This window comes from Callorhinus ursinus, unplaced genomic scaffold (assembly GCF_003265705.2).
Source record: "Callorhinus ursinus isolate GAN/ISIS: 27379988/994484 unplaced genomic scaffold, GSC_fseal_2.0 scaffold31, whole genome shotgun sequence".
Taxonomy (NCBI): domain Eukaryota; kingdom Metazoa; phylum Chordata; class Mammalia; order Carnivora; family Otariidae; genus Callorhinus; species Callorhinus ursinus.
The window spans coordinates 18,548,180-18,573,329 of NW_027397093.1; the positions used below are offsets into that span (position 1 = coordinate 18,548,180).

The 25,150-nt window shown below is 36.1% G+C and overlaps 1 protein-coding gene across 3 annotated transcripts in view; it reads left to right on the forward strand.

Annotated features, from left to right (window-relative positions):
- CTNNA3 (catenin alpha 3) overlaps window positions 1-25,150 on the forward strand; it is a 2,007,818-nt gene that overhangs the window by 1,651,110 nt on the left and 331,558 nt on the right. For all 3 annotated transcript variants that reach the window (XM_073878933.1, XM_073878931.1, XM_073878932.1), the window contains one exon: window positions 8,557-8,708. In XM_073878933.1, coding sequence (XP_073735034.1) covers window positions 8,557-8,708 — 152 coding nt within the window. The remainder of the gene's footprint in view (window positions 1-8,556; window positions 8,709-25,150) is intronic.

Below are 25,150 nucleotides of genomic sequence, written 5' to 3' on the forward strand. Positions count from 1 at the left end.
AAAAAAAAAAGATGAAGAAGTTAGCAGGAGGGGAAGAATGAAGGGGGAAATTGGAGGGGGAGATGAACCATGAGAGATGATGGACTCTGAAAAACTAACTGAGGGTTCTAGAGGGGAGGGGGCTGGGAGGATGGGTTAGCCTGGTGATGGGTATTAAAGAGGGCACATTCTGCATGGAGCACTGGGTGTTATATGCAAATAATGAATCATGGAACACTACATCAAAAACTAATGATGTAATATATGGTGATTAACAGAACATAATTAAAAAAAAGAGTAATGACCAGTTTTTCCAAAAATATAAACAAAATTAGCAATGCTTTAACTACATTATCTAAGAAACAAAAAAAAAAGAAAGAGGGAAGACTCAGAAACCAAAATGAGAGATGAAAGAGAAAACAATAGAATAGATAACCACAGAAATACATAGTGTGATAACAATTACTATAAATAATTATATATTAACAAATCAGATAACTTAGAAAATAAAAAAAAAACAGATAATTCCTAAAAATGCACATTACCAAGATTGAATCCTGAATCCTGAATCCAAGAAATAGGAAGTCTTTTAGACCAATAACAAGAATAAAAGTTGAATTAAGAATCAGAAATTTCCCAGCACAGAAAGGCCCAAAAACTACATGATTTCATTGGTGAATTCTACCAAACATATGAATAATTAATGACTGTCTTTATCAAAACCTTTCGATAGTGGAATAGAGGGAACATATTCAACATCATTCCATGAGGTCATGTTACCTGGTTACCAAAACAGTATAAAAACAATACAAGAACAAAAAGTTTTAGTTATTCCGATATAAGTATTGCTACTCTGATTTTTTTTTGACATCCATTTGCATGATAAATATTTCTCTACCCCCTCACTTTCAATCTGCAGGTTTCTTTAGATCTAAAATGAGTCTCTTATAAGCAGCATATAGATGAGTCTTGCTTTTGTTTTTGTTTAAAGAGGTAGAAATTTATTGAATACATGGCAAGGGAGTGGCAGGCAGGACCACAGAGGAGAGGCTATCTGCTGGGTCTTGTTTTTTTTAATCCATTCTGACACCTGATGTCTTTTGATTGGAACATTTTGTCCATTTACATACAAAGTAATTATTGATAGATATGTGCTTATCCCATATATCTACTTGTTTTGTCATAGTTTCTGGAGATTTTCTCTGTTCCTTTCTTGTCTTTGTCAATTTGGTCTCTTCTTTGCACTCAAAGAGTCCCTTTAACATTTCTTGCAGAGCTGGTTTGGTGGTCGCAAACTCCTTCAGTTTTTGTTTGTCTGGGAAACTCTTGATCTTCTATTCTGAACTATAGCCTTGCTGGATAGAGTATTCTTGGCTATAGATTTTTCCCCTTCAACACTTTGAATATATCATGCCACTCTCTTCGGGCTTGCCAAGTTTCTGTTGAGAAACCTCCAGCTAGCCTTATGGGTCTTTCCTTGTAAATTAAGGACTTCTTTTGTCTTGATACTTTTAAGATTTTTTTTTCTTTATCACTATATTTTGCAAATTTAAATCACAATATGTCTTGGTATTAGTCTGCTTTTGTTGATTTTGATGGGAGTTCTCTATGCCTCCTGGATTTGGATGTCTCTTTCCTTCCCCAGATTAGGGAGCTATAATTTCAGCTACAATTTCCTCAAATAAACCTTCTGCCCCCTTTATTTTCTCTTCTTGTGGGACTCCTATAATATGAATGTTATTATGTTTGATAGAGTCACTGATTTCCCTAAGTCTATTCTCATGTTGCATAATTCTTCTTTCCGTCTTTTGTTCAGCTTCATTATTTTTCATGATTTTATTTTCTGTGTCACTAATTCATTCCTCTGCTTTCTCCAGCCTGCTGTTCATTGCATCAAGCCTTTTTCCAATCTTGTTTATTGCATTCTTCTTTTCTGATTCTTTTTTTTTAACTTTTTTATCTCTCTTGTAAGAGTCTCACTGATATCTTCTATTCTTTTCTCAAGCCCAGTGAATATCCTTAAGATTGTTGCTTTCAATTCTCCATCAGGCATGTTACTTGTATTTGTTTCACTTAGATCTCTGGCCTTATCATGTTCTTTCATTTGGGATAAATTCCTCCATCTTGGCATTTTGTCTAAGTCTCTGCCTTCTTCTTTGTGTTAGAAAAGCCAGTTATATCTCCTACCAGTAATGGCCTTCTGAAGAAGAGGTCCTGTAGTGCCCAGGGCCTGGAGTTTCAGGGAGTGTCTTGGTGTGTGCTGGGTGAGCTCTGCTGTTGTATTTTGTTTACTCTATGCTCCAGACCTGTCATCTACAGAGACTCTCCTTGCCTACTGTGGGCAGTGTTTGGTCTCTGGCCTAGATGTAGTGAGTTTTAACTAGGTGTGCTCTAGTCTGCTTGTGAGATGAGGCCTGACACCAACTCCATCAGAACTGAGACCCTGCAGAATTCTCTGGTTGGGACACATGGTGTGGGCAGGGACTTGTGCTGGTCTTCTGAGAGAGGGCCCACCGCCCTGGGACTGAGGTAAGCTTGACTGAGAAGAGCAGTCCCACCAGAGGACAGGGGAGTGGGGCTTGGTATAAGTAAGTTAGGCAGCCAGTGCTGCTCTGCCTCCTGCTGGTAATTCTGTGTTTATGCTGAGAGATGGGGGAGGGAAATGGGCCTGGCCAGCTATCCTGTTCCCAGAGAGGCATCTCTGTGAATGCTCCCACTCCCAGACACTCTGAGTGAATAACCTCCCCACTCTGTGCTCCAAGCGTTCTTCAGATCACTGTTTCGTCACTGTCTGCCCTGGGGTTGTTTGCCTGCCTTCTCTCCGGGAGCAGGGCAGTGCTCTCAGGACTCTATCCCAGCCAAGCCTGCTGACCTTTAAAACTCCAGGCTTTAAGCCCTGTTGGCTGCAAGAACTTAAGAAATTCAGCCCTTCTCATTTTCCAAGCCAAGCCAATGGCTTTGGGAAAACATTCTCTTTGTGTGTTCCCCTCTGTTCCTCTCTCTTTCATCCTTCTCCACAGGACCAGGGCTCCCTCGCCTCCACAGCAGCCACAGTCTGTTTGTCCCCTGAATCATATCCCTGTAATTCTACCTTCTTCAATGTGGCCTCCTCTCGCCCTTTAGTTGTGGAATGTGTTCCGTCAGTCTTCAGACCAATTTCTGGGTTATTCAGGATGATTTGATAGTTATCTAGTTGTATTTATGGGACAAGATGAGCCTAGGGTCCTCCTACTCCACCTCCATCTTAGGGAATTCTGATGACTTCTTCTGTTCTGCCTATGTTTTCTTTAGGAGTTTTATGGTTTTCTTACATTCAAGTCTTGAATCCATTTTGAATAAACTTTGTGTATGGTGTAAGAGAGTGGTCTGTTTCCATTCTTTTGCATGTAGCTGTCCAGTTTTGCCAGCACCATTTATTAAAAAGATTGTCATTTTCCCATTTTGTATTATTGGCTTCTTTGTTGTAAATTAATTGAACATATATGTGTGAGTTTATTTCTGGGCTCTCTATTCTGTTCCATTGGTCTATGTGTCTGTTTTTATGCCAATACCATACTCTTTTCATGATTAACTGTGTAGTACAGTTTGAAGTCATGAAGTGTGACACCCTACACTTTGTTCTTTTTTCTCAAGATCATTTGGCCACTCAGGGTCTTTTGTGGTTCCAAATTTTGGAATTCTTTGTTCTAGTTCATGAAAAATGCCACTGAAATTTTGATAGGAATTTCATTGTATTTATAGGTTACTTTGGGAAGTATGGACATTTTAACAGTATTAATTCTTATAATTCATGAGTTTGGATTATCTTTCCATTTATTTGTGTCATCTTAAATTTCTTTCATCAGTGCCTTGTAGTTGTCAGCATACAAGTCTTTCATGTCCTTGATTAAATTTATTCCTAGGCATTTTATTCTTTGTGGTGTAATTATAAATGGGATTGTTTTCTGAATTTTTCTTTCTGATAATTCATTATTAATATGTAGAAATGCAACAGATTTTTGTGTATTGGTTTTGTGTCCTTGAGTTTTGTATCCTACAACTTTATGGAATTCATTTATTAGTTTTAACAGTTTTTGGTGGAGACTAGGATTTTCTATGTATGGTATCATGTCATCTGCAAAGAATGACAGTTTTACTTCTTCCTTACCATCTTGGATGCCTTTTATTTCTTGTTCTTATCTGGCTAGGATTTTGAATATGTTGAGTAAAAGTGCTGAGAGTGGGCATCCATGTCTTATTATTGATCTTCAGCTTTTCATCATTGAGTATGATGTTTGCTGTGGGGTTTTCATACATGGCCTTTATTATGTTGATGCATGTCCTGTCTATACCCATTTTGTGGAGAGTTTTATGATAAATAAATGTTGAATTTTATCAAATTCTTTTTGTGTATCAGTGGAGATGATTGTGATTTTTATTAATGTAATTTATCTGCTAGATTTTGGATTTTTATATTTTTATTTCATAATCTCAGTGTATTGTTTTAAATTTGCCCTTTGATTTCTTCATTAATTCATTGGTTGTTCTGTGGCATGTTGTTTAATATCCACATATTTATGATTTTCCCAGTTTTCCTCCTGTAATTGACTTCTAGTTTCATATCATGGTGTCAAAAAAGATGATTAATATGATTTCATTCTTCTTAATTTTATTGAAACTTGTTTTGTAGCCTATTATGTGATCCATCCTGAAGAATGTTCCATGTGCACACCAGAAGAATGTATATGTTCTGCTATTGGATAGAATGTTCTGTATACATCTTTGATAAGGTCCACCTGGTCTAATGTGTTGCTTAAAGCTGTTTTTTTTTTTTTTAAGATTTTATTTATTTATTTGAGAGAGAAAGAATGAGAGAGAGAGAGAGAGAGAGAGAGCATGAGAGAGGGGAGGGTCAGAGGGAGAAGCAGACTCCCCGCTGAGCAGGGCGCCTGATGTGGAACTCGATCCCAGGACTCCAGGATCATGACCTGAGCTGAAGGCAGTCGCTTAACCAACTGAGCCACCCAGGTGCCCCTAAAGCTGTTTTTTTTTTTAATTGATTTTTTTGTCTGGATGGCTTATCCATTGATGTAAGTAGGGCCATTAAAGTCCCTTACATTAATGTATTGCTGTCAATGTCTCCCTTGAAGTTTGTTAATATTTGCTTTATATATTTAGGTGTTCCTATGATGGTGCATAAATATTTATAAATATTATATCCTCTTGTTGGACTGACTTCTTTGTCTTTATGTAACATCCTTTTTTTTTTTTTTCTTCTGTTACAGTCTTTGTTTTGAAGTCTATTTTGTCTGATACCAGTATAGCTATACCAGCTTTCTTTTTGTTTCCATTTGCATGGAATACCTTTTTCCATCTCTTAACTTTTACTCTGTTTATCCTTCAGTTTGTATTTAGTGTCTTGTAGGTAATATAAAGATGCATTGTTTTTTTCATCCATTTAGCCACTATTTGATTGGAGAATTTACTTCATTAACATTTAATTATTGATAAGTATGTACTTATTGCTTTGTGGTTAATTGTTTTGTGGCTGTTTCTGTAGTTCCTCTCCATTCCTTTCTTCTCTTGCTCTCTTCCCTTGTGGTTTGGTGACTTTGTTTCATGTTTTGTTTACATTCCTTAATCTTTATCTTTAATGTAGCTAATACAGGTTTCTACTCTGAGGTTACCATAAGGTTCACATATTTTAAATTGATAGAAACTTAAAGTTGAATGCATTTTAAACCTCTGCATTTTTACCCCTCTGACCAACAAATTATGTTTTTGATGTCCTATTTTACATTTTTTAAATTTTGTAATCCCTTAACTAATTACTGTATAGTTAAATTTACTACTTTTGTCTTTTAACCTTCACACTAACTTTATAAGTGGTTGACTTACTACCTTTACTATATATTCACCTTCACCAGTGAGATTTTTACTTTCATATGTTTTCTTGTTGTTAGTTAATGACCTTTCTTACCTGCTTCAAGAAGTACTTTTAACATTATAATGCTGGTTTGATGTTGATGAATCCTTTAGCTTTTGCCAACCTGGAAAACTCTGTATCTATCCATCAATTCTGAGTGATAACCTTGCTGGGTAGAATATTCTTGGTGGGAAGTTTTTCCCTTTCAGCACTTTGAATGTATAATTCTATTTCCTTCTGGCCTGCAATGTTTCTGCTGAAAAACCAGTTGATAGTCATATGGGGAATTCCCTTGTATATAACAAGTTGTTTTTCTCTTGCCGCTTTTAAGATTCTTCCTTAATCTTTAACTTCTGACATTTTACCTATAATGTATCTGGTATTGATATTTTTGGATTTATCTTCTTTGGAATTCTTATTGTTTCCTGGACCTGGATATCTCTTTCCTTCCCCAAGATTGGTAAGTTTTCAGACACTATTTCTTCAAATTCATTTTCTGCCCCTTTCTCTCTCTCTCTTTTCCTTCTGGGACCTCTGTAATGCAAATATTTTTCTGTTTGATGTTGTCTCACAGGTCTCTTAAGCTATTTTCACTTATTTTATTTTATTTATTGATGTATTTTGCTGCAGTCTTTAGGTGAGCTCTACTGACCCATCTTTCAGATTACTGATCTATTCTTGTCCTTCCTCAAGTCTACTGCTGAAATCTTCTAGTATAGTCTTTCAGTACAATTACTGTATTTTTCAGCTCTGTGATCTCTGTTTGGTACATTCTTATATTTTCTATGTCTTTGTTGAAGTTTTCACCATGTTCATTCATTCTTCTTTATCTTTATGAATTCGGTAAGCATCTCTGACCATTACTCTGAACTCTTTATCAGGTAGATTACTTATCTCTGTTTCATTAAGGTCTTTTTCTGAGGTTTTGTTTTATTCTTTTGTTTGAAACATATTCCTCTATTTCCCCATTTTGCTGCACCTTTGTGTTTGTTTCTATGTATTATATGAAACAGTGACTTCTCTCAGTATTGAAGGAGTGGCTTTGTGTAGGAACTCAACATTGCCCAAGCTTTGGTTGTCTCTTGAACCTTTATGATTGTCTAAGCAACCTGACTTTGTTGTTGTTGGTGGTGGTGGTTTTGTTTTGGCTTATTTATTCTTGGTAGGTTACAATTATTGAGGATGTGCCAAGACCTGTCAGTGTACCAAAGAGAGTGATCTCAATCAGCACCTAGTTTCAGCTGCTTGGAAGCAAAATCCTTAGGCAGCAGCTTTAATGTATGTAAACATATATAGTCCTGTGGAACCACAGTTGTATACCCAACTGACTTGCAGGCTAGGAGATCTAGAGTGTCCCCTGGTTGATGGTTGCAAAATTGGAGCTCAGATGAATGTATAAGCTCCCTTCTGGAGATATCTGTAAGCTTGGCAAGATATCTGTAAGCCTATGGCTTTAGTGAGGCCAGGAAAGAGTGTGGGGACAGGGTACATCTGCAGCTTAAGCAATGCTGGAGAAGAGTGCTTGGGTGGGCACACCCTTGGCTTTAGTGAGGCTGTGTTCACTCACACCCACCGGGACTCGCAAGTTAGAGAGAGAATATAAATATGGTGTTATCAGCACCTCCATCCCAAAAGAACACCCCATCTTGTTCCTGTGCCTCTGGCAAATGTTTTAGGATTAGCAAATAAATCTCCTTCACTCATCTTTAAACATCTCTCAAACTTCTGCCTTTGTACTGGTTCCTGGGATGAGTGAGTCCATGTGCTAGCCCCTCAAAAGTAGTATCTGATATTCTACAATCCCCTGGGTTCCCTGAATATAAGCCCCATTGGTTTCTAAAGCTAGATGTTTTGGGGGTTTCATCTGTCTAGTGCAGATCGTAAAGGATAGGATGCCTGACATGGAGCACAGACTCCTCATTCCTTAGAGAGAAGCTCTAGACCCATGATATTTCCTCCCTATTGTGTGGGTAGGATTTTGGAGAGACTGCATCTCTGCCTCTCCTACTTGTCTTGATGTAGTCCTTTTATCCTTTGTTGTAGAGAGAGCTGTTTAGCTAATTTTCAGTTCTTTTTCAGTGGGAATTATTCCACATATAGCTATAGATTTGGTGTATCCATGAGAGGAAATGAATTCAGGGTCTTCCTACAGCACCATCTTGGAACACTCCTCCCCCATTAATCTCTTTGATGATGGGGAAAACATCTTAACGAAAGAAAGTTTATGGTGTTTTTATTATATCTATGAGATAGAATTATTACCTTTAAATTTCTTAAATTTGTAACTCAAATGCTTTCTTTCTTTAAATATCTTTATGTTTATAATTTCAGTTGTTAATGCACCAATTCTTTTTGGTAATTCTTGTGGCTTATATTAAATAGGATGAGAAATGATTACATGGTTCCAGCCTTGGGTGGAAATAAAAATGACATGAAGGAGAAAGATAATCTTTTAAAACATTTCTATAAAAAAGTATTTTATTGTCTTTTATTCCCTTTACTTTTCAGAGATATAAAATTGCATGCCAAAATGTTTTGTTTCTTTACATGAAAAAATAATTAAAATTCTATTAACCAAATATTTATTTAAAAATATGTCTATATTTTTATGAAACTCCAGAAATCAGAAAATACAAACAGTACAGTCTTTTCTTTCTTATTAATTTTAACAGCAATTCCTGAGTTTGTAACACAAGTGAATGTTGCCTTAGAAGCCTTAAGTAAAAACTCTTTGGATGTATTTGATGATGATCAATTTGTGGACATCTCAAAGAAGATCTATGACACAATTCATGATATCAGATGTTCAGTCATGATGATTCGGGTAAGTTTGCTTTGCTTTCCATTGAATTATTGCAATGCTTCTCACCATCTGGAATGCTTGGAATGATTGCAAGAAATATTTTATTTCTATTTCATAATGTCAATGCTGAAATCCACTAGAATTTTAGAAATTCATACGTATCCCTGAAGTCAAATCTACTGTCACAAACAACACTTTCACTTATGTATTTGGTTATAACTTATGCAAATGAGCACTTTAACTGCTATGTGTGCAGAAATGATAGGATTCCTTGTGTGCAGAATTCACTGAAGTGTCACATAGCATGATCAGGAGCCAAAGGAAAATACATAAAGTAATTTGCTCTCTTTTCTTGAATGGAAAGGAAAGGATCTTTCTCATCACTGTATTGAAATTGGTAGGAAAAATGTGTCTAAAACAGGGTGTTTCTATGGTCAAACCTTCTCTAGTGGATTAGAGACTCAGACTGTTCTGTAAGAAATCCCATATGGAGCTGACACGAACAACAAACACTTGAACTGTCCCAGTCTGGGAATTGTCTGTTTGGGGGAAATATATGCGATCTTCATAAGGGTGAAAATGAGCCATTTATTGTGGGTGTACTGCATGCACAGAGACCAGGATTATTTATTTTCACTCAAATATTAATGCGGGGTGTTTATTCAAATTTTATTTGAAAAACTGGAGACTTTCTGGAAAATGCCCATGTAAAGATATGGGGATATTTTATCTTAGAATGGGTTCAACTGAAGGCAGATCTGTTACCATTAGTCTATTTAAGAGAAAGTAAGACAGAAAAAGTGAGGCAGGGAGGGGAAGTAAGCCAGCAAGATGGAATTGTGCATGACTACTGGCAACCAGGGCTCAATCCTGCTGGAAAATCTGGGCGATACTATAGAATACACCTCAGAATTACCTTACCTGAGGTGAACGAAACCCAATATATCTACCTATTCATCCTTGATTAAAGCCTACCCCTCCTCAGAGTGTTACTAAAGCGTCCTGCTTGGGTCATTCAAGCTCTTGTGGCCAAAAAGGCAACCCTCAGGCAGAGTGGCAGGTGCTTGCAATAAGAAGATTCAGTAGGAATGGTGAGTGTAATTTGTTAAGTATGAAGAGTGTTTAATTTGAAAGCCTCTACATTTAACTGTTAGTGAATCTATAAAGATGGAACTAGAAGTTCTGAGGATATATGGAGTGAGCACCGATAGTATCTGACGGGCTTGAATGTCATAGTTAGGTTACACAGAGCAGTATATAAAAATGGAGTCATTTGGGGATCTTGTAAGGAAAAAAGCCAACAAAAATTGAAGACACTGGCAGGGCAATGGATGCTTATGAAAGAAATTCTAAGAAAAAGGCTAAAGGTGTCAAGATATAGGATCTAGCACTTCAGAGCATGGGAAAACCTGAAAGCAAGCCAATAATATGTAAAAGAGAGAAACTTCCACATATATATTTGCAAGCATCCACGAAGTATTTGTTCATATGTGTTTGAGTGCTGTGGCACTGTACCAGTACTATGTCTGAGCTGCAAAGTACCTTTTCAAATATTTTCTTCTTCTAAAAAGGATTTTAAACCTTACCCATGTGGACTAGTGGACTAGCAGACTGCTAATAATCCAAAACTGAGAAGATAGGTAGAATCAGGAGAGAAACATCGGGTGAAGACACATGAATTTCAGGAAGTGGACTTTCCAGAGTAAAACACCTGCATTTCCAGTATCCCTGAGTGGATATATACGAAGATTAAACCAGTGAAATAGCATAGGTGAACCAGGGTAGGAAATGCATTTTTTTTTCCTGAAAAATCTATCTATGGATTTAAAAAGTCTTGTAATATCTCCCATTTGTATGTTTTAGTTTTAAAAAGTTTCGTTATTATCAAAATAGCTTACTTATAGCAAATCACATTATCTTGCCATTATTTCTATCTATCTCTCATATCCAGCAGTCCTCTGTAGGGCAAGAGAACAATTTATTGTAATTACTTAATAGCCTTAGAGGACAGTAATTTTTCCCTATAGTCATCTCTTTTTCAAGGTACATACTTCAATTTCTTTTAACTTTTCCTCATAGGAATAATTTACTATTTTGTGTTCTTTACTAGTCCTATTTAACTTTTCAACAAAATTCTCAAATGAGACTATCAAAAAGCATACTCTAAGTAGGGCCTGTCCAAAGTCAAATAAAGTGGAAAACTTGTTCTTATGTTGCCAATAATACAGCCAACTGCTATGAACTTATGTTTTCCCCTCTTAAATACCAAGATTGTTGGATAGACAATTTCTTTTTCTTTTTCTGTTTTACACTATTGTTGCCTGTATATTCTTCTCCATTTTGATTTGATATGTTTGCTCTTGGTCATAAATCCTTATCATATTAAACTTTATTATATTTCTAAATGATTCTTCATATAATTTATCAGGTTGCTTTTTTTCATTTTTAAATTTTTTATTATGTTTAATTAGCCAGCATATAGTACATCACAAATTTTTGATGTAGTGTTCAGTGATTCATTAGTTGCTTATAATACCGAGTGCTCATCCCAACACATGCCTGCCTTAATACTCATCATCTGGTTATGCCATCCCCCCACCCCCTACCTTCTGTAACTCTCAGTTTGTTTCCTGAAGTCCAGGGTCTCTCATAGTTTGTCTCCCTCTCTGATTTCTTCCCAATCAGTTTTCCTTCCCTTCCCCTGTGGTCCTCCGCTCTATTCCTTATGTTCCTCATATGAGTGAAACCATGTGATAATTGTCTTTCTCTGCTTAACTTATTTCACTTAGCATAACCCCCTCCAGTTCCATCCATGTTGATGCACATTGTAGCTATTCGTCCTTTCTGATGGCTGAGTAATATTCCATTGTATATATGAACCACATCTTGATCCATTTGTCTGTTGAAGGGCATCTTGGTTCCTTCCACAATTTGGCTATTGTGGACGTCGCTGCTATGAACATTGAGGTGCATGTGCCCTTTCTTTTTACTACATCTGTATCTTTGGGGTAAATACCTAGTAGTGCAATAGTTGGGTTGTAGGGTAGCTCTATTTTTATTGTCTCAAGGAAACTCCATACTGTTTTCCAGAGTGACTGTACCAACTTGCATTCCTACCAACAGTGTAAGAGGGTTCCCCTTTCTCCACAACCTTGCCAATACTTGTTGTTTCCTGTCTTGTTAAGTTTGGCCATTCTAACTGGTGTAAGGTGTTATCTCATTGTGGTTTTGATTTGTATTTCCCTGATGGCTGGTGATGTTGAACATGTTTTCATGTGTTTTTTAGCCATTTGGTTGTGACTGTACCTAAATTAGCATCAATTAGAAACATGAGGTTATAATCTCAGTTCCTTCATCTAGATTACTAAACAAAATATTGAATTATATTGGCCCTTCATCTGACTGAAATCTCTGCCAGATAGCTCCAGTTAAGGACCTTAGTGTTAAGAGACCTTAAGCTGATGTTCCACCCAACTGAGAACATACTGGTAAGTGTATGGTTTGTAAGAATGTTTTCTGAATTTTGAGGTGGAGCTATTCTTCCTTCAAACACACTTTAAGGCCTAAATAAATAAATAAAACAGATAAAAAAAGAGCTCCTGTACTTGAAACCATGAAGGAGAGTCCAGGGGCCCATCATCTCTGTGCCTTCATGCCTGGTTCCTTAGGCAGCCTCTAGGGAAACTTCCATAGAACTTCTACAAGGATTCTTTGGAGGATGATCCATAAACCTGTGTACTTAACTGCTCATTGGATTATATGTTGAAAATAGAAGTCTAACTCAGGTGCAATTAATAAAAATCTGTCATTTTTTTTTCCTTTGAGGACTATTCCTTTTACATAGAATATAATAAAATTGATCTGGTGTAATCTTCTCTTTATAAGGTCAAATTTAATGCTGACCAATATCCCAATCTTAGAACTGCAAAACATTTGATGCTTTCTTCAAAGTATCTGAAGAATGTCAAGATTAATTCAATATGTTTACAATTACACAAGTTCAAGGAGGGCTAGGTTATGCTCTTGAGAGTGTTTTTGAATGTTACAGAATCCTGTCCTGTGTCTGAATTTTCATGAGTGTTCAGTGCCCTTGAAACAATAAAATACTAACTTCAGATCAGTGCCTGAAATTTTACAAATAGTTTTGTAAAAATATGATTGTATCTGCCTTTAATATTTATTTTGGTGAATAATTATGTTAGCAATTGTTCAGATTATTTTTAAAATTTCTAAGAGAAAATGCTGTGACATTTAATATTACTCTGTCCACTGGATTCAGTTTGTGGACAAACATTACAGAATCTCAATCTTAACAACCTCAAAGAGAAGGGAGTATTAAATATTGTTTCTTTGGTGTTTAATATTTATGTATAAATTTTGCAATTATTAGGAGTCCATATAGTAGTTAAGATTAAATCAAATCACAAATCTCACTAACCTCAGTTTCCTCCTTTGTAAAATAAACTTTGTATTAAACCTACTTCAAAAAGTTATTATGATGACAAATGACCTAATAGAAATGAAGTACTCAGTAAATAGTAGTCTTTTATAAGAAGATAACTACTGTTTCTACTACCTTTATGAATAGTGCTAGTACTACTGAAGCTGCTTATTATTTTCTTTATATTTTGAAGAATGTTACCTATGGAAGTTAGAGAAATGTGACTGTAGGTAAACATGAAACCAAAGCCCAAAAAGTACCTTAAAAGGTGAAGTTCTAAGCAAAGAGTTATATTTTTCTCAAGATTTTATTTTATATACAAGGAAACTTTATGTTTATCGAGTATCTGAATTATAGATTATTTAATGCAAATTGTGCCTTTAGGCCTATATTACTTTAAGCTAGCATATAATTCTATATGTTGTTTTTATTAACTTCTTGAAATGTGCATGAAGGACTCGGTTCATCTTTTTGGGAAATGTGCTTAACCAGAAATAGATATTAAAAAGGGCAACATAAGTGAATTGTGAGAAACATGGGTGGTCAGCAGTGAAATATCCTCAAAAAGAGGAAAAGATCCAGCAAAAATTCAGCCTTTTAAAGGTATTCAGAATAGGGGCTTCATATTTTTTTTTTGTGAATTTTCATATGTGACTTATCAAAGCTCATTTTCCAAACCAAATGTGAAGATTTTCAGGACTACCACTAACAGATTTTCTCTGTTAGTTGTCTAACTTTATGTTTCAGGGAATAAGAGCATAGTTTGGATATGTTACTTGATGGAAGTTAATTTTTGAAGAAACAAAGGAAAATAAAATAAAAAAAACATTTACATGGCCCAGTTTGCATGAATCATTTCTACATGATTCATTTACATGACTTCTAGAATTGAAACACAGTTCAATACAACACAATTTCAGCATATATAGCTAGAAACACATTTTTCCCCTTTTTTTAACATTAATTAATTTTTAGAGAACATGCAAGAGCAAAAGTGTGGGGAGGAGGGAGGGGCAGAGGGAGAGAGAGAATCTTGAGCAGCCCTCATGCTCAGTGTGGAGCCCAGTGAGGGGCTCAATCTCTTGACCCTGAGATCATGACTTGTGCTGAAATCAAGAGGCCAAGGCTTAATTGACTGAGTCACCCAGGTGCCCACAAAAACCTTTTTTTCTGATTCTACTGTACCTGTAGGAATTTATAAATGTCTTTCACCGGAATTATTTACAGTTTTCTTAATTTAGATTACTTCCAATGTCATGATTTCTTTGAATGTCTTTTATTGTTCATAACTTCTTTTCCTGTGACCTCAAAAATTATTTTCTTTTTATGTTTTCTGGACAAGCTGCTGTTCGTTTCTCTGAAGTCTCACAATCAAACTACGGGAAGAAAAGACTCTGATGGTGTCAGTCACTAACTAGTATAGAATGTTATCTTGTACAACTAGAATTCTATTAAGTTCAGAAATGAAACAGAATAATGTGTAAAATCAAGATGTGTTCAAGTATCAGTTTTATGTGTTATCATTTGGTTTGTTACTTTACATAATATTAGTTTCTTTACTGTAGAGGGAAATGGAAGCATACTATTTAATTACTACTTTCAGTCATCATTGCATTTTTTTTTAAGATTTTTTTATTTATTTGCCAGAGAGAGAGAGAGAACAAAAGCACAAGCAGGGGCAGCTGCAGAGGGAGAGGGAGAAGCAGGCTCCCTGCTAAGCCTGTGGGTCTCAATAACAGGACTCTGGATCATGACCCGAGCTGAAGGCAGATGCTTAAACAACTGAGCAACCCAGGCATCCCTAGCCATCACTGTGCTTAAAAATGAAGGACAAACATTGTTCCCTAAGATTAGGAACAAAGTGAGAATGTCCATACTCCAGTGTGATGAATGTTGTAGATGTTCTAGCCAGTTCAGTAAATCAAAAAACAAGATAAAAAGCATACAGTTATAAGGAAAAAGTAAAACTGTCTATATTTGCAAATTATATGATCTACCACACTGAAAATACTAAAAAAAAAAAAAATTACAACAACAAAGAACCCCACCCTAGTAGAACTGATAAGTGAACTTAGGAAAAAGGAAGAAAAAAAAAGATAAGGACAAAATTAATGAAATAATTAATATGTAATAGAGAAATACAATGAAACCCTCTCTATATATTTCTATTATATCACAACTGACAGTTAGAAAACGTATATTTTAAAAGTACAATATATCACAGCATCAAAAAATAAAAAAAATTGATAAATTTAACAAACCTATACAAGATTTTTATACTCTGGAAATTATGAAATATTATTAAGAAAACACAAATTTGAAGAGATTTATCATATTCTTGGACTGGGAGACTCAATATTATTAAGGTATCAAGAATCCTCAGATTGATTTACAGATTTAATGCTGTCCTAAACAAGTTGCCACTAGACTCTTATGAAAACCGTCCAAGGTGGTCACTTGGGAATACTCATTTGTCAAAACTTATCCAACTATACACTTAAAATGGCAGGTAAAGTACATGGATAAAGTTGATTTTAAAAAATAAAGGATGTTTTACCTACTAGCCAGCACCTCAGAAATCAAGTAATTTTATTTAGATAAAGTCCTACCAACTGTATTAATTAGGACTAATTGAAAAGGCCTGCATAAACTACTGAAAATGCTGACATTTGGAATATTACAATAAAATGAACGCCTTTCTACCTTATAACTGGCTACTTGCCAAACATTTCTAAGGTATAAATCCTCTTTTGTTGATTTTTATTTCTCATGTTTATAAATTATTGTATATTATCTCAGATCAGGGGCTGGCAAATTTATGGCCTTTGAGCCACATTTGGTTGACCATCTTATTTTGTGTGGCCTATGGGCTAAGAATGATTTTAATATTTTTAAGTAGTTGAAAAAATTTGAGAGAAGAACAATATTTTTTGACATGTGGAAGTTATATGAAATTCTAATTTTAGGAATATAGCCACACCAATAGATAACTCTTCACACTCTAAGGGCAAGGTTGAGTCATGGCTATAGAAACTGTATGGCTCACAAAGCCCAAAACAGTTACTGCTTGGCTTATTACAGAGAAATTTTACTGACCCTGGTCTTAGATAATCTGTTTTGGCTCTCTACTAAAATCTTGACTGGGTTTTCCAAAGATCCAGTTGACCTTTTGTTAGTTTTTCTGTGTAAATGCAATCATCCAAAATATTTGCATATTAGAATTGTCTTTCCTTCAAAGATCCTTGAGTCATGTGACCGCCCAATGCAACTTCTGCTAATCCTTCTTATTCGCATTGCAGGGTCGTTGGCGTTTTTCTCCACCCTCTTTTCTACCCATGTGGTTTTCATTCTAGGTGCTCTAATTTTTTTTTACATTTGCTTTTGTACGTTAAACTATCTGTGCTTTTTTCTTGGCAAATTTTATATTCATGCCCTGTTACTTTGCAAAAAGTGCTTTAGTTACTAGGATTCTCCAAAGGCTGTAAGGGATTTTTTACATTCCTCTTGGTATTTTACATAATTTGTTCAGCAGGTAAAATTAAATTTTAGCTTGGTCTTTGTTTTCTTTCTTTTTTTTTTTTACAATTTTTTTTTATTATCATGTTCAGTTAGCCAGCGGATAGTACATCATAAGTTTTTTTTTTTTTCCGTAACATTTATTTGGCAACAATTTAGATACTTACATTCTTCTAAAAAAGGAGAGGGGAACGTGGGTTGCTCAGTTGGCTAGGTGTCCGACTCCTTTTTTTTAAAATTTTTTATTGTTATGTTAATCACCATACATTACATCATTAGTTTTTGATGTAGTGTTCCATGATTCATTGTTTGTGCATAACACCCAGTGCTCCACGCAGAATGTGCCCTCTTTAATACCCATCACCAGGCTAATCCATCCCCCTACCCCCCTCCCCTCTAGAAACCTCAGTTTGTTTTTCAGAGTCCATCGTCTCTCATGGTTCGTCTCCCCCTCCGACTTACTCCCCTTCATTCTTCCCCTCCTGCTATCTTCTTCTTTTTTTTTTTTCTTAACATATATTGCATTATTTGTTTCAGAAGTACTGATCTGTGATTCAACAGTCTTGCACAATTCACAGCGCTCACCATAGCACATACCCTCCCCAATGTCTGTCACCCAGGCACCCCATCCCTCCCACCCCCTACCTCTCCAGCAACCCTCAGTTTGTTTCCTGGGGTTAAAAATTCCTCATATCAGTGAGGTCATATGATACATGTCTTTCTCTGATTGACTTATTTCACTCAGCATAACACCCTCCAGTTCCATCCACATCGTTGCAAATGGCAAGATCTCATTCCTTTTGATGGCTGCATAATATTCCATTGTGTATATATACCACTTCTTCTTTATCCATTCATCTGTCGATGGACATCTTGGCTCTTTCCACAGTTTGGCTATTGTGGACATTGCTGCTATAAACATTGGGGTGCACGTACCCCTTCGGATCCCTACATTTGTATCTTTGTGGTAAATACCCAGTAGTGCAATGGCTGGATCGTATGGTAGCTCTATTTTCAACTGTTTGAGGAATCTCCATACTGTTTTCCAGAGTGGCTGCACCAGCTTGCATTCCCACCAACAGTGTAGGAGGGTTCCCCTTTCTCTGCATCCCCGCCAACATCTGTCGTTCCCTGACTTGTTAATTTTAGCCATTCTGACTGGTGTGAGGTGGTATCTCATTGAGGTTTTGATTTGGATTTCCCTGATGCCGGGCGATGTTGAGCACGTTTTCATGTGTCTGTTGGCCATTTGGATGTCTTCTTTGGAAAAATGTCTGTTCATGTCTTCTGCCCATTTCTTGATTGGATTATTTGTTCTTTGGGTGTTGAGTTTGATAAGTTCTTTATAGATTTATCTATTTATTAGAGAGAGAGAGAGAGAGAGGGCATGCATGTGCTTGAGTTGGGGGAGGGGCAGAGGGAGAGACTCCCTGCTGAGAACAGAGCCTGACTTGGGACTCCATCTCATGACCCATGAGATCATGACCTGGCTGAAACCAAGAGTCAGATGCTTAACTGACTGAGCCACCCAGGCACCCCTACGTTTTCTTTTCTTTATGTTATAGTAACAATTTGTCCAAAGGTTATTGGATTACAAATGAAATTTCATAAAATAAGTACTTGCTAAGTGAATTTAACATACAGGGATTTAGGGTGAATATAAGCCTTATTTTCCTTAGGGCACATTTAGATTATACCCCCCTTTACTCTCGAAGTATCCAGTTTGGGTGATAAAATGTCATGTTCATCTAGTTTCTAGGCCCTGATTATATTGCTCGAGGCCCTGTGGTGCATCACCTTCATCCACTGGGTGATGCTCACAGTGTTGAGGCACTAATGATCACATTTCCTTATCAAGCCCATTTTTCTAACCCCAGGGAATACTTTGTCTCCATAGGCCTAACTGCTTTCAAATGTTAACTTTCTCTCTTCATGCTCTGTGAATCCTTTTTTGACTGTGGAGAATCTATTCAGGCACCATTTCAAATTTATTTAATGTACAGAGATGACACCTTTTCATTTTTTCAGTGTTAAGCAGATTTCCTGAATTCATCTTAGTCATCCACTCTTCACTGTCACGGGAGTCTTGCCAGGGAATCCCAGTTAAAACACTCTGTCCTTTTTGGAAGGGATATGACCACTTTATAATAGAACTAGTTTGTAAAGAAGCCAGCTACCAGGGGGCCTTCTAAAATAACTTAATAAAAGGTCTGTAGCAAACTAAATTTAGCTTTATATGCAAATTTAAATCAAACATTAGTGGGCAGAATTCTGTAGTGAGGCCCTTGCTGTTTCCTTTAAAACAGAGTTTAAGGTAAGGAAAAACAGAACTCCCTGCTAGCACTGGTCAGCAAGAGATGAACTTTTATGAGCTCAGCACGCTTAATGGCCTTCATGTATAATACCATCTGAGGAGACTTTTGAGTAAGGGAACAGAAGTGGCTGGAGTGAGAAAGAGTGTTCATTGAGAAACATGCTGGTTAAGCTACAAATCAGCTCTAGCCAGCAATCTCTGTTGCTCATGCTGAGAGAAAGATATTCAGCTTGAAGTCATTCTGGGAAGTCTTCTTTCGCCAAAGGGTCAAAGCCACAAGACTAGCAAAAGACCCCATGGTTGAGAAGGACTCTGAGGCAGACTAATCCTACACTCAGAGAACTCTATGCAAGTGCTGCTTGGAGCCTTTGACTCAAGATAGCTGAACGTAAGGAGTCAAGCATCCGTTTTTGAAAACACCTTCCCGGGAAATGGCTAGCCCTGTGAATAGAAGAATAACGTGGGGAAGATGTTTAGTTGTCAAATCATAAGGAATTTTTCTGTTGTTTATTTTTGATATGCTTATTACTAAATGATTTTTATTAATTATAAATAAATTTGAATTAGTAATTGAGTAAATTTATATTAGGTATTAAATCTAATAATAGGTGTTTATTATTTTATATTTTGTTTTTATCCTAAAAACTCTTACAGTGTGCATACATTTAGAAAATATACCTTGGCATACCTAATAGAAATATTTCCAGTATCCAGTATATATTCAGTATATTTTCAGTAAGCGATATAGTTTCAAAGAGAGAAATATTCTGGAGACTGATAGCAAAAGTCCATAAATGAAGTAAAGCACTGATGATCACATGCTGATAAGGGGAAGTAACAGGTTGAAATCTGGGGTCTTAGGGCACCTGGTTCAGAACATTTCCCTTTATCTCAGGAGAAGGAAATAGCCCAGTGTTTTTACCCAATAGGAGCCCTTCTACTTCATTGACTTCCCTTTGTTGATGGGCCCGTTATAAACACATAAATCCCCCAAATTACTTTTTGGGCAGTTGGTTGAAGAATATCTACCCTATAATGATCCTCTCCACTCCCTCAGATTCAGACATATAGCCCTTCTGTCTGTTCCTTGTATTTGCCAGACATGCCTACACTTCTGGCATCTTTCCATTTACTGTCCTTTTTAACCATATGCTTTCTCCAAAAATTTGCACAGCAGACTTGTTCAGGTCTGTTGCATCATTACTTTTATATCATCCTGTACAGATCTTATATAGATCCATATATAGAGATAGCATCTTTCACTTCAGCCAAGTTTGTGTTTACATAGTGTTTATCATGACAAATGACATATTATATACTTTTTGTTTATTTATCTATTGTCTGTCTCCTCATACAAGAATGTAGGCTCTATAAAAGAAGGGCTTTTTAGTCTTTAAAAAGAAAATAAAAAATAAAAGTCCTTCATGTTACCTTGTTCAGGTGACAAGATTCCTTTTTAAAGATGATGACAATTGTCTAATAGCCCCATGAGACTTCTTGATTATATGCATTAGCTGTTGGGTTGTAGAAGAAAGATCATTGAGGATGGAGTTTGTGGAGATTGCTGAAGTGTATTTTATGCACATCATCCTCCATTATCAGACCCTTGGTGTTGGAGGTTCTGAAAAGTCACAAAGTTATCCACAAATTTAGTAATTTAAAGTACGTTTCATATTGTCTTATATTGCACTGTTTGGAAAAGAAATCAGAAATTTAAAGTCATAAAATATAAGAAGATTCTATAACAAAAATTATTTCCAACCTTTCAAAATGGCTATAAAATACATTGTAATGAGTCCATAGTGGTCTATTAACTAAAAAAAAATATGAAAATAAATCCAGGGATTTTTGCATATCTTCTATTATAACCAAAATTAGTGGTCTAGGGATAAATTTAGACCACCTGTTTAACAAATTTTATATCAACAATACATTTATACAAGCTTGTCTCTTCCAATGGATTTTGCAAATTAAACTGGGAAGACAAACTTATTTTAGGTTTGCCTCACAGAGCTCCATCTTCAAGGAAATTCCCCTTCTCTGGAATATCTTTGTGACCCTGACTAAATCAGATCCTTTCTCAACTTTGGATTTACATTTGTAAAATAAGGAAAATAAACTATTAATGAAATAATCTATAATCTGGGATTTGTTATAGTTTATTTATCATTTATACATTGTTTTGATGTTAGCCAATTTTCCTGGATAAGTTTCTACCAGTGATTCAGGATTCTCCAATCTTTTGACACTGCCATCTTTATAAGATAGCCTCCACTGTCACTGGAGAAAGGGAAGAGACAGTGGATGATTGAACAGGAAGTTTGATGACCAGACCTCAATGTGACATACTTCTCTCTACATCCCATTGGCCAATACTCAGTCAAATGGGACCCAAGTAAACTACAAAGAGCAGGTAAATGTCTTCTTCCGTTATGTCTAAACAGAATAAATGAGATTAGTAAACACTAACCATTCCTTGTTACACTCTTTTTTTTTAAGATTTTATTTATTTATCTGACAGAGAGAGAGTGAGCACAAGCAGGGGGAGCAGCAGAGGGAGAGGGGGAAGCAGACGCCCCGCTGAGCAGGGAGCCCAATGTGGGGCTCGATCCCAGGACCCTGGGATCATTACCTGAGCTGAAAGCAGATGCTTAACTGACTGAGCCACCCAGTGCCCCATCCTTGTCACACTCTTTGTTCCAGTTATTACTGCTGTGCAACAAATTATCCTAAAATTGGTGGCATAAAACAACAACCACTATATTATGTTCAAAGATTCTATGGGTCAAAAATTCAGAAAGGGCATAGGCTTGTTCACTCATATATCTGATATCTGAACACAGTACCGAAAGACTAAGGAAAACTACATTTAACTTTCATGTTGTTTGGCTTTCTCATAGCACGACAGCCTTCAGATAGTTGTTGTTGTTTTGTTTTGTTTTGTTTTTTTGCATGGCACTTCAGGAATCCAAGGATAAGTATTGCAGCTAACAAAACACATACAGTATTTCCGTTTCTAACTTAATCTCCAAAATCATGCACTGTCATTTTTGTCATAATTTCTTGTTTACAAACAAGTCAAAATCCTCCCCAATTCAAGAGGAGGTGACATGAAATTTACCTTTCAGTGAAAGAAGTGTAAAGGTCAAAAGAAACATACGGGATGGGAAATAATATTGAGGCCATCTTTGGAAAATGTAATGTGCTTGACTTAGAATACTCTTATCATTGTTACCTACTACTAATAATTTTTTACTGATTAACTTTGTTACCATAAGTTGGCTTGAGCAGCTTACTGCTTTTAAGTAGGAAAATAAACCAGTGGAAATATTGCTAAAATGTTGTAGGTAATCATTTGTTTAATAACAAGTTTTGGGGCGTTCTCATTAGTAAAATATTCTAGTTAATAGAATATAATATTTTATAATAGAATAACAATATTTTAAATTACCACATTTTAATCTCTTCTATATCTGTATTCATTGCCTGTTTAAGATGTTAAGCTACATAAAGTCCTTCTGATACCTCTCTCTAAAAAATTCCTCTGAAATAATAATATCTAGAAAGTACAAGATAGAATAAAAGTTTTGAAAAGTGTATCTAGAATACAAAACTGTCATGAACCTGGGTGGCAAAGAATGAAGAAAGTCATCATGTTAAGGAATAATTTTCTACCTAGTATATAGTCTCCTCAGTCAACCTCTGGAAAGATATTTGAGTCCTTTCTGTCTGTCAAGCACCATGCTAAGTTTTAAGAACACAAATATGAATGAGGCATGATCCCTGTTCTTAATTAACTAGCATTCTCGTGGAATAAAGAGAAATGTGAGCCAATGATAGGAATTTATAGTAGTAAGTGCTATGATGAAAGTATATAGAATCATCATTGGTAATTAAGAGTTTTTAATTCTGTCATGGAGAAAATTATTCAAAGATGTAATCATTTGGTGACATTTGAGTTGGCTTTGGTGTATAGATGGATAGGAGTTGTATAGTTGGAATTGTGGTTTAGGGCATTTGCAAGGAAATAGAAGTAAAAGCATGTTTAGAGAATATAATTAGGCCAGAGTGCCTGGACTCCAGCATATAGGTGGAGAAAGACTGGGAAAATAAAAAGAATCCAGATTATTAATATGCTTTATGCCATGTCAAAGATACATAACCTTGACAAATGTCAGGACGAACAGAATTACTAGGCTTGGCACAGAATATTCAGGATTCATTCCATGGGGTTTGGATGGGGGAGTATCCTTCTCCTCCCCTGCCATAGTCATCCACCACAGGTTTTCTAATATTTGAAAACTGAGGCTCTTTTAGCAAGAGAGAAAGTAGAAATTAGTGATTGGGTAGACAACAAACAATCCCTTACAATATATTTACTATTAAAGGAGAGTAGGAATTTTAATCACATGGTAATTTACTGTTTATGCCTCACTAAATAAATCGATCAAGTGTAATTTTCAGGAATTGCTCTTCCTTAGGATATGAAACCTCTTCAAAAAGGATTTTGGAAGAGTGATAAAGATGATGATGATAATAATAATAATAATAATAATAATAATGGAGGCTTGTGTTTGGAACCAGCCAGCATTTTGTATTTGAAATGAGCTAAAGCCAAGCATATGCCAACAGTATTTTTTTTTTAAGATTTTTATTTATTTATTTGACAGAGAGAGACACAGCAAGAGAGGGAACACAAGCAGGGGGAGTGGGAGAGGGAGAAGCAGGCTCCCCGCTGCAGAGAGCCCCATGCGGGACTCGATCCCAGGACTCTGGGATCATGACCTGAGCCGAAGGCAGATGCTTAACAACTGAGCCACCCAGGCACCCCATATGCCAATGGTATTTTTAACTGCCTAACTCCCTTGTAGGAGATTTAGGAAATCAGACTGACAGGCATGCTCACCACTAGAGCAGCCAAGGTGAAGGGATTGAAGTGCTGTCTTGCCAGCTTCAGGGACTCATTGAGTCTGTTCCAGAATACAACATGCCACTGATTACAGAGGATTTTGGTGTTAAACTGACAGAGGAAATTGCTAATCAAAATGCAAGTGGGAGATGTAAATGCAAAAAGATATGAACTCACCAATTAATGCACAGAGGATCATTTTCTCCTTCAGATGCCTTGTTTCATTATTAAATTTGAAGCTTTACACGTTAGCTTCAAAAGAACCACATCAGTCAGAGCAGGTTGAAAGACAGTGTGTTATGCTGTGATGAGCACTGGATTAGAAATCAGAAGACCTTGATCTTGGTCTCAGATACATTAGATAGTAGCTATGGTGTCCTGATTTCCTACCTTAAAGATACTGTTATACAGTGTCCTGATGCATAAGAGGGGATAATCACACTTGTCTTGCTTATAATTGCATATTTGGGGGGGGGTCCTTCCTTCCTTTTTTTCTTCTCTCATTTTTTAAGCTATTCATTCTTTAATTCCTTAAGCTATTCATTGAATGATTTTGGTTCATTCATTTTGATAAGTTTTTATTGAGTACCTGCTATGTACTAATAAATTTGTCAGACATTTAGGCATATGGAGATAGATAAGATCAGCAAGATCTTTATTTACTTGGAATTTATATTCTAGTGGAGAGAGACAGAAAGTAAACAAAGAAAGATACAGACAAGGCAGTTACGATGAATGATATGAAGGAAGTAAGCAGGTTGATGTGATGGAGAGAAAATTGGCATAAGAGTTAACAACACTTTAAATACAGACGTCAGGGAAAACCTCTCTGAGGAGATCAAATTTAACTTAGTTAATAAGAATCAGGATGAGTGAGCAATTTTAAGATGGAAGAATCTTGCAGGCAGAATAGAATAAATGCAAAGATGACAAGACAGGGGAAGCACTGGTTATACCTGAAGAACAGGAATGAGGCACTGCATCTAAAACTTAGTGAAGGGAGGAAGGGTAGTGATATATGATTTTAGAAAGATGGACAGAGACTAGATTATTTTGGACTTTTCAAATACATTATATAGTTTGGATTTTATTCCAAAGCATTGGTAACTATTAAAATATCTCTAACAGGTGAGTGGCATGATCCCATTTGCATTTTAAGAAGTTCTCTCTTGCTTTTGTTGACTGCTAACTTTCCAAAAGGCCTCTAAAAATTTTGTTTATCAGGCAAAACTAAGTTTATTAGACTTAGTGCAGTAAACAGTCTTACTGGTGTCTCAAAATGG